The sequence below is a fragment of the Nicrophorus vespilloides genome, unplaced genomic scaffold (assembly GCF_001412225.1).
Source record: "Nicrophorus vespilloides isolate i.1.1-1 unplaced genomic scaffold, Nicve_v1.0, whole genome shotgun sequence".
Lineage (NCBI taxonomy): Eukaryota > Metazoa > Arthropoda > Insecta > Coleoptera > Silphidae > Nicrophorus > Nicrophorus vespilloides.
This window is the reverse complement of record NW_017096180.1, coordinates 1-10,607: the sequence shown is the minus strand read 5'-3', so window position 1 is coordinate 10,607 and position 10,607 is coordinate 1. Positions and strand designations below refer to the sequence as shown.

The window sequence follows — 10,607 nt, the reverse complement described above, 5'->3', positions numbered from 1 at the left end:
TTAACAATATCTAAAACTGTAGTAAATAATTAAGAAAATTCTGTTAATAATTCTAATATTTCTTAAATTTCAACAAAATTTCACAAAGTTTTATAAATTCTTTACTACGAGCAACTAAATATTAGAAAATTTGTTGATTTACAAAGAAATTGCAATTTTTACATGACTTTCAGCAAAAATTCACAAAGTTACAGTATTTTTTTAACAATATCTAAAACTGTAGTAAATAATTAAGAAAATTCTGTTAATAATTCTAAAATTTCTTAAATTTCAACAAAATTTCACAAAGTTTTATAAATTCTTTACTACGAGCAATTAAATATTATAAAATTTGTTGATTTACAAAGAAATTGCAATTATTACTTGACTTTCAATAAAAAAAATCACAAACTTTCAATATTTTATTACCACAAATATAAATAAAGTTATAAAATAGAACTTATTTTTGCTAACAAAGAAAGTCATTTAAAATATTGTTACAGGTAGTTTGTGCACCCTTTTCTTGAATACTTTAGAATCCCAAGTTAAGTGCAATAAGTCTTGTTAAAATTGTAAAACATGCAACTAATAACAGTAATAAAAGGACAAGAGTAATAATTTCTAATAATAATAGTAATAATCTTTATTAGTCACAATTGTAACCAAAAGGCTATCGACCTAAGTCTTTCCGCCTAAAATGTCTAATTTTCTTAAATTTCAGCATAAATTCGCAAAGTTTCATTACTTTTTTAACTATCTCTGAAAGTGTAGTAAATAATTAAGAAAATTCTGTTAATAATTTCAATATTTTTTAAATTTCAACAAAAATTTACAAAGTTTTGTTACTTTTTTAACAATATCTGAAATATTATTGATTGCTAAAGAGAATCATCTTGATAATTCTAATATTTGTTGAATTTCAATAAAAATTCACAAATTTTCATTACTTTTCTAACAATATCTGTAACTTTAGTGAATAATTAAGAAAACTCTATTAATAATTTCTATATTTTTTAAATTTCAACAAAAATTCGCTAAGTTCAGTACTTTTTTAACAAAATCTGTTACTTTAGTGAATAATTAAGAAAATTCTGTTAATAATTTAAATATTTCTTAAATTTCACAATGTTTCAGTACATTCGTAACAATATCTGAAACTGTAGCAAATAATTAAGAAAATTATGTTGATAATTTCAATTTTTCTTAAATTTCAGCATAAATTCACAAAGTTTTAGTACTTTTCCAACAATATCTGTAACTTTAATGAATAATTAAGAAAATTCTGTTAATAATTTCAATATTTCTTAAATTTCAACAAAAAATTACAAAGTTTTCTTACTTTTTTAATAATATCTGAAACTGAAGTAAATAATAAAGAAAATTCTGTTAATAATTCTAATATTTGTTAAATTTCAACAAAAATGCACTTTGCCCTTTGGCAATTGTTACCTTTTTAACAATATCTGAAACTTTATTGATTAATAAAGAGAATTTTATTAATAATTCTAATATTTCTTAAATTTTACAAAGATAATTACAATTAAATATCAGAAACTTTGTTGATTAACTTTTAAATTTTTACTTGATTTTCTGCAAAATAATCACAAACTTTACCACCACATAATTACATTTAAAAATAGATATTTTTATTTACTAAGAAAGAAAATAATTTGAATTTTGTTCCAGGTAGATTATTTTATTATCAGTCAACCTTTTTCTTACACACTTTTATTATATGCGAATCTCAATACAACTGTTATAAATTTTATCGTTATCGGATAACACATACAAATGGGTAAGTAAAAGTTTCGAATGTTCTTAGAATTTTATAATTTTCAATATTTGTGTTTACAGCTGCTGTTCCAAGTGTTTCATCAGACGACAGCCATAAATTAATCAAAATGTTGGCACATTCTCACTCTCTATTAACGTACGTCAAAAGCAAAAATTTAGAGATAATCAAAAACTTTAGCCCCAATAAGAAAAGTGAGTTAATCAATAGATTTTAATACAATTAAAGTAAATTTTATGTATATTTTAGAAGATCCAAGCGTACCGAAGAAGAAAAAAACTACACTCGAAGAAAACAATCAAAATATAGATAAGGAGATTGCGAAAAGAAAATTGTTGAGAAATATTTTCTGGTACAGTTCTGAATCTTCCTCTGATGACGATTCGTATTTACCAATGAACTTAACAGTTAAGAAGAAAGAGTCGCAAGATGATAAAGAGAATATCGGAACGTCGAGAAAAAGGTGAAAAAACGAAATGGAATAATTTAAAACGATGTTTTGTGATAACAACAGCAAAATTGTAGATGGATCCAAAATCTTCAAATCCGGATAAAAGGAAACCGAAATTTTTGAATCAACATATTCTCAATTTTAAACAATCGTAGTTTGATGGTTGAAATTGTTTTTTTATGGTATCTAGATGGAAATTGAACTTTAAAAAAGTTTTTGTTTTTATTCAAGAAAACGGCTGTCTCCGTTAATAAATTGAAAACAAACGAAGAAGTAATTTTTCCATAGATATCTTGTACATTTTAATTTTTACTTGTTTTCTCAATTTGTTTTTTTTTACACAGTTTTAAATTCGATGAATATTGTTAAAGAAAACTTTGTAAATTTTTGTTGAAATTTAAAAAATATTGAAATTATTAACAGAGTTTTCTGAATTATTCACTAAAGTAACAGATATTGTTAAAAAAGTAAGAAAACTTCGTGAATTTTTGTTGAAATTTAAGAAATGTTGAATAATAATTTTTAAAAAATCCAAGAAAATTAGAAATTTTTACTCTTACCCTTTTATTACTGTTATTTCTTGCATGTTTTCCAACTTCAACAAGACTAATTACACCTATTTTGAGATTCTCAGGTATTTAAGAAAAGGGTGCATAATAACAAACTACCTGTAACAATATTTTAAATTACTTTCTTTGTTAGCAAAAACAAACTTTATTTATATTTGCGGTAATAAAATAATTAAAGTTTGTGATTTTTTTTGCTGAAAGTTAAGTAAAAATTGCAATTCTGATATTTAATTGCTTGTAGTGAGGAATTTATAAAACTTTGTGAATTTTTGATGAAATTTTTAAAATGATTACTAGAATCAATAAAGTTTCAGAAATTCGTAAAAAAAAATAAAACTGAGATTTTCTTCTGAAATTTTTAAGAAATATTGAAATTATGAATATAATTTTCTTAATTATTTACTACAGTTTCAAATATTGTTAAAAAAGTAAGGAAACTTTGTGAATTTAAGCTGAAATTAATGAAATAATGAAATTATTAACAGATTTTTTTTTAAATTATTTATTACAGTTTCACATATTGTTAGAAAAGTAATGAAACTTTATGAATTTATGCTGAAATTTAAGAAAAATTTAAATTATCAACAGAATTATCATAATTATTTACTACAATTTCAGATATTGTTAAGAAAGTACTGAAACTTTGTGAATTTTTGTTGAAATTTAAGAAAGATTGAAATTATCAACAGAAGTTTCTTAATTATTTACTACAGTTTTAGATATTGTTAGAAAAGTAATGAAAATTTGTGAATTTTTAATGAAATTCAACAAATATTAGAATTATTAAGAGGATTCTCTTTACTAATCAATAATATTTCAGATATTATTAAAAAAGTAACAAAACTTTATGAATTTTTGTTGAAATTTAAAAAATATTGAAATTATTAACAGAATTTTCTTAATTATTTACTAAAGTTTCAGATATTGTTAAAACAGTAATGAAACTTTGTCAATTTTTGTTGAAATTTAAGAAATATTGAAATTATCAGCAGAGTTTTCTTAATTATTCAGTAAAGTTTCAGATATTGTTAAAAAAGTAAAGAAACTTTGTTAATGTTTGTTGAAATTTAAGAAATATTGAAATTATTAACAGAATTTTCTTAACTTCTTAGTGAAACTAAAGTTACAGATATTTTTAAAAAAGTAATGAAACTTTATGAAATTTTGTTGAAATTTAAGAAAGATTGAAATTATTAATAGAGATTTCTTAATTATTTACTACAGTTTCAGATATTGTTACAAAAGTACTGAAACTTTGTGATTTTATGCTGAAATTTAAGAGAGATTGAAATTATTAACAGAGTTTTCTTAATTATTCACTAAAGTTACAGATATTGTTTAAAAAGTCCTTACTTTTGTCAATTTTTGTGAAAATTTAAGAAAAATTTAAATATTTAAGAAAATTTTACTACAGTTTCAAATATTGTTAAAAAAGTACCTGAAACTTTGTGACTTTTTGTTGAAATCGTTTAATTGTTAAAACTTAATTCATTAGTTTCATTCGAACAAACGTATGTTTATATTTTGCATGCAAAACTGCTTCTAATTTGCAGTATTCACAATTTGTTTGAAGAATAAAAAAAATGTTAAATTTTGCAAAAAAAGATCCGTGCAAAAATCTGAAAGATACGTACAAAATTTCTAAGAAATTTGAACGATTTTGAAATTATACAAATCTAAAGTATTCCTTTCTATAAAATTACGTTTTCTTTTTACATTTATCAGAGAAAACATGGAAATTGTTAATTATTAACAAAAAAAAAAGTAGCATTCTTTTGAAATTTTTGAGTCCGTACAAAAATTATCTGCAAAACATTTCTTTTTGCAAACTAACATAAAAAATCATCATTTTATTTCTTTCTGAAACTCGTACAGCGAATAAACCTAAAACGTTGTTAGAAATATTACAGTTTTCGTTAAACTTTCGATGCGAATGAAATATAAAACTCTGCGTTGCAACATTTTAACATCTCTGCGATAATCTTATCCACGTTTTGTATATTTGTATTTGCAAGTGAAGAAAGTAAGTGAAGAGAAATTCAAATGAAGCAATTGAAGCACAAAAGAACGCGAAGAAACTAAACGTACAATAAAGCAGTATATGATAAAATCCGTGTTTTATGAAAAGTCTATTTGTACAATTTCATTGGACACGGACTTCCCCATATTCTGTTTGCAACAGCTGAAGAAAATTAAGATGAAAAAGGAAACTGCGATGAAGAGAAAATCGAAGTAGAAGTTGAAGAAATCCTCGTTGAACGAAATCCCCGTTTCGATAGTTTCAGTCAATTTGTATTTCTTCATATTCTACTTTTCAACAGCAGATTTATGGAAAGAACAATCCTCTTCGGTAAACAGTTGTGTAAGAACGAGGAAATTGCGATGAAAGAGGAAGAAAATGATGAGTTTCGATAATTTTATTGAATGTTAACTTCTTCATATTCTGCTTAAATAAAAAACAAAGTTTGAAAATGTTTATAATCGAGGAAAGCGATAAAATTGAGGCATATAATGAAAATTTTCGTGTTGAGTGAAATTGCGTATATTTTTCAATCTTCATGGAACTTTTCAAAGTTTGCTTTCGAGATCAGCAAAGAAAACTGCGATTCAAGAGAGAGAACAAGGTGAGGCAGATGTTGAAGAAGTCCTTTGTTGAGTGAAATTTCTGTTTCGATATTTTCAATCATCAAAGACTTTTTCCGCTTTTGACTGCAACTAAGAAGTGGAGAAAGAAAAATGGAAATTTCGGTGAAAAAATCGAGGAAATTGCTGAATTTATGAGTAGGAGAAGTATAGAGGCAGATCTGGAAGAAATCCGCGTTGAGTGAAATTTCCGTGTTTCGATATTTTCAGTCTATTTGGATTTCTTCTCAGTTTGCTTGAAAAACTACTATTGGCTTATAAGGATTGAATTTCATAATTTTGTTAACCTTTTCTCTTGTAAATAAAGAAAATGTTTTTAGGAAATTTTTCGATTTCTTTTTGTCAATATAAAATGTATAAATATAAAATGGAATTGAGTAAAATTTTTTGTGTGTCCAACTTCAAATATCTCCACGTTTTTTAGCCAGCTTATTCTCATCGCAACACATCTGTGATATAACTCTGCGCACATCGGCCCTCCGAACATCACATTTTTGCATAACGATGTACACGATGTCGTCAACCTTTTCAGCGTTCAACTTCCGTTTCGGTTTCCTTCCGGTGTCAAGCAGAGCGTTGCTGACGCATCCAGTCATACTGTGGGTTGCCATAGTATTTCTGGTGAAGAGAGCGTGCATCAACGCGCGTGTCGCCATCTTACGAGAATTCCAATTTATTGTGTTGAATTTCTCGGTCGGAATCGCACTTCCGTTAGGACCGAAACGAGTCAAAGTCATTTCCTCATCGTCAATTTTGTCTTCCTCTTCATCTCTTTGCTCAAATTTCTTAACAGGCAATATTTCTTCATATTCATCATCTGTATTTGCTGGAGGATCTACATCTACATGTAAAACTTGTTTTTTCTTTGTAACTAAAACTTGAGTGAAAAAACATTTTTTTTTTTTTTGATTCAATATATTAAAAATTTCTCAACTTACCACACTTTCGAGTTCTCTTTTCATTTCTACTTTCCTCTTTTACCTCAACAGGCAACATTTCTTCGTATTCATCATCCATATTTACTGAAGGATCTACATGTAAAACTTCTTTTTTGATTGCAACTAAAATTTGAGGGAAAAATCATTATTTTTTTTTTGTTCAATATATTAAAAAATTCTCAATTTACCACACTTTCGAGTTCTCTTTTCATTTCTACTTTCCTTTTTTACCTCAACAGGCAACATTTCTTCATATTCATCATCCATATTTGCTGGAGGATCTACATGTAAAACTTCTTTTTTGATTGCAACTAAAATTTGAGGAAAAAATCATTATTTTTTTTTGGTTCAATACATTAAAAATTTCTCAACTTACCACACTTTCGAGTTCTCATTTTATTTCTACTTTCCTCTTTTACCTCAACAGGCAACATTTCTTCATATTCATCGTCCATATTTGCTGGAGGATCTACATCTACATGTAAAACTTCTTTTTTGATTGCAACTAAAATTTGAGGGAAAAATCATTATTTTTTTTTGTTCAATACATTCAAAATTTCTCAACTTACCACACTTTCGAGTTCTCTTTTCATTTCTACTTTCCTCTTTTACCTCAACAGGCAACATTTCTTCATATTCATCATCCATATTTGCTGGAGGATCTACATGTAAAACTTCTTTTTTGATTGCAACTAAAATTTGAGGGAAAAATCATTATTTTTTTTTGTTCAATATATTAAAAATTTCTCAATTTACCACACTGTGGAATTCTCTTTTCATTTCTACTTTCCTCTTTTACCTCTTGCTTAATGGTTACTTTGTTTTGCTCCTCATTGGGAACATATGTCTGCTCGTTAAAAGTCTTAACATCATCTGAAATACAATGAAAAATAATCACTTTTTGTTCTATAAAATTAACATTACTAACTTACCGTTATTCCTATTAATAAAATTGAACTCGCAATAGCTCTGTTCGTTGTAGATAAAAGCTGCAATGAAAAATAAATGTAAGAATTAACAGAGATTATGATAACAGAAAGTTAAAACTTACCCATTTTAAATATTAGTCTATTTTGGGTTAAGTGCAAAATTCAAAACTATAGTAGACTTGTAACTGGTACAAGATCCAATGATGAATGGAATGATGATTTTGGGGCACTTTTTCGTCCTTTTTATACAAAAATGAAAGTCTAAAGACTACAAAAAAATACACATAAAATTCGATTTATTAAGAAAATTAGGAAGACAACAATGAAAAATAGTTTAACATGTTCAAATTTGATTTAATAAAAATAGTTAAAAAAAATCCAGAAAATTCAAAGCTAAACTTAATTTGAATAAGTCAAATTTGAGTTAGTGATGACATTGAAAAGTTCCAAAAAAATAATACTGGAAAAAAACTAAATTTAAATTTGTTAATAAATGTTAAATGAAAATACATGAGCATAATTCGAAATATTGAATCATAATCATAGAAATAAATCATGAAAAATCAAAAAATTAATTGCATTTTGTTACTAAATTTTATAAATTTAATGAAAATTTAAAAAAATATATATCGAAAAGTAAATGAATGTCTTTAATTTTGAGTTAATAAAGAGTTGTAAAATTAAAAATCGTCTTTTTAACTGATAGTATTATTATTTTTTTCATTTTTTTATCCTTTTTCTTGCCATTTCTTTGGTTTCGTTTTCATATTTTCATTTCAACATTTAAATCTCTCTCAACTGTAATGAACTTAAAAGTTATTACAAATATTTCGATGCAAATAAAATGGACATCGTAAAAAACAAGTTGACAAATTGTCAAAATGACAAGATGTCAAATTGATAAGCTTCGTTATTGAGGTTATTTTTGAAAAATATAAATATCTTATGAATTATGAATAGTCATTGTAAATAAAGGAGTAATGAAAACAAAACAACTTGATAAGTTGTCAAATTGACAAGTTGATAAGTTGTCAAATTGACAAGTTGTCAAGTTTACAAAATGTCATTAAATTAAATGTTTTTGGAAAATTTTATGTAAAAAGTGATTTCAACTTTGAAAGATATCTGAACTTGAATATGACAAGTTGATAAATAGTCAAATGGATAGCAAATTGAATGTTTTTGGAAAATGTTATATAAAAAAAAGTAATTTTAACTGTAGAAACTAACTGAACTCTATAAATCATTGCAGATATTTCGTGAGAATAAAAAGGAATAATAATACAAGAACAAAACTTGATTAGTTGTCAAATTTACAAAATGATTGTCAGCTAAATAATTTTGGAAGATATTATATAAAAAAAGAAAGTGATTTTAACTGTAGAAACTAACTGAACTCTATTAATCAACTCATAAATCATTGCATATATTTCGATGAGAATAATAATACAAGAACAAAAGTTGATTAGTTGTCAAATTCATAAGTTGATAAGTTGTCAAATTGACAAGTTGTCAAATTTACAAAATGATTGTCAGCTAAATAATGTTGGAAGATGTTATATAAAAAAGAAAGTGATTTTAACTGTAGAAACTAACTGAACTATATTAATGAACTCATAAATCATTGCATATATTTCGATGAGAATAAAAAATAATAATACAAGAACAAAAGTTGATTAGTTGTTAAATTGACAAGTTGATTAGTTGTCAAATTCATAAGTTGATAAGTTGTCAAATTGACAAGTTGATAAATTGTCAAATTGACATGTTGTCAAATTTACAAAATGATTATCAACTAAATAATTTTGTAAGATATTATATAAAAAAGTGATTTTAACTGATATTAGTGATATCTGAAATTAAATATTCTTGGAAAATATTATATAAATAAAGTACTTTTAGTCAACTTACAAGTTATTGTAGATATTTCGATAAGAAAAAGAGGTGTAATAAAAAAAAACGACTTCACAAGATAAAAAGTGGTGAAATTAACAAATCGTCAAATTGATAGTAAACAGAACTACATTAAATATAAAACTTATTGTAGATGAGAAAATAAAATGGATTGAAAAAAATACGTACATACATAAAAAAAATAATTTGGTGCAAATAGAAATTTTATTTATAAAAATATAACCAAAATACAAATATATTTATTGAATAAAAAAAACACACACACAAATAAAAACAAAAATTTAAACATTCAGATGTTGTTTATAACTTGACTTTGTCCGTTTTTTAATTTCCTCGCCTGTCTCAATTCAACCAAACATTTGTTCCTGATGATGCGTCGAATCGCGAACACCTCTTTCACGCCGCATCTCTTCGAGACGATCGAAATCAGATCCTCGACCTTCCTGAAGTCCAGCTGCGGTCTCGGCTCCTTCATCAATTTATCATTGATGAAAGTACGTCTTCCCGTTAAACTGTGCGTAGCTAACATATCTCTGGTGAATATAATCCGGAGCAATTGGCGCGTCGCAAAAACGTAACTGCTCCATTTTATAGTTTCGAACGCTTCAGCAGTAATTGAAGTTTGATACTTGCCGAATCTGACTAATCCATTCTCCCGAACTACATCATCATCATTGATATGATTATTATCATTGTGCTTAACATAATCATCAACGTCAGAAGATGATTCGTCAATTGCGTAACTCTTGCGTTTCGCTGCTTCCCTTTGCGGTCTCTGGACAGTTCTTTTGCTGGCTTTAACCGGAAGGTTAACTTTAACGACAGATTTCTTCTTTTTAACAGGAGCTTCCTTATCAAGAGGATCTTTCGTAGCAGTAACTGGATGGTTAACCTCAAGTTCCACGTCTTTCTCATAGACGGACTTTTTCTTAATGACAAACTTTTTCTTTTTAACAGAGACTGCCTCATCAACACGATCTTTTTCAAGAGCTACTGGAAGGTTAACCTCATGCTCCACGTCTTTCTCAACGATGGACTTTTTCTTAACGACAAACTTTTTCTTTTTAACAGAGACTGCCTCATCAACACGATCTTTCTCAACAGCAACTGGAAGGTTAACCCCTGGTTCCACTACGGACTTTTTCTTAACGACAAGCTTTTTCTTTTAACAGAGACTTCCTCATCAAACAATCTTTCTCAAAGCTACTGGAAGGTTAACCTCATGTTCCACGTTTTTCTCATCGACGGACTTTTTCTTAACGACAAACTTTTTCTTTTTAACAGAGACTTCCTCACAACACGATCTTTCTCAAGAGCTACTGGAAGGTTAACCTCATGTTCCACGTCTTTCTCATCGACGGACTTTTTCTTAACGACAAACTTTTCTTTTTA

General features: G+C 26.6%; 2 protein-coding genes and 1 long non-coding RNA gene across 6 annotated transcripts; 1 reads left to right on the top strand and 2 right to left on the bottom strand.

Moving 5' to 3' along the window:
- Positions 1-1,687: 1,687 nt before the first annotated feature.
- LOC108569925 lies at positions 1,688-2,054 on the top strand. Its single transcript, XR_001891347.1, has 3 exons — positions 1,688-1,774; positions 1,834-1,965; positions 2,021-2,054. It is a non-coding gene; the product is annotated as an uncharacterized LOC108569925 (long non-coding RNA).
- A 3,707-nt stretch (positions 2,055-5,761) lies between these two features.
- On the bottom strand, positions 5,762-7,548 carry LOC108569922. Of its 4 annotated transcripts, XM_017931689.1 has the most exons (8): positions 7,424-7,548; positions 7,305-7,361; positions 7,129-7,245; positions 6,942-7,064; positions 6,749-6,877; positions 6,561-6,683; positions 6,373-6,495; positions 5,762-6,311 (listed from the first exon to the last, which is right to left on the bottom strand). In XM_017931689.1, the coding sequence occupies exons 1-8, from the start codon at positions 7,425-7,427 to the stop codon at positions 5,836-5,838; spliced, it is 1,152 nt and encodes a 383-aa protein (XP_017787178.1). In that variant the 5' UTR covers positions 7,428-7,548; the 3' UTR covers positions 5,762-5,835. The 4 variants fall into 4 exon arrangements, with proteins under 4 accessions (XP_017787178.1, XP_017787179.1, XP_017787180.1 ...); XM_017931690.1 differs by lacking the exon at positions 6,749-6,877; XM_017931691.1 differs by lacking the exon at positions 6,749-6,877 and having other exon boundaries at positions 6,561-6,668.
- Positions 7,549-9,504: 1,956 nt separating this feature from the next.
- LOC108569919 (protein insensitive-like) lies at positions 9,505-10,377 on the bottom strand (the record flags this gene model as incomplete). Its single annotated transcript, XM_017931685.1, has 1 exon — positions 9,505-10,377. A coding segment is annotated over one exon (873 nt), but the record flags the coding sequence as incomplete, so codon positions are not given.
- Between the last annotated feature and the right edge of the window lie 230 nt (positions 10,378-10,607).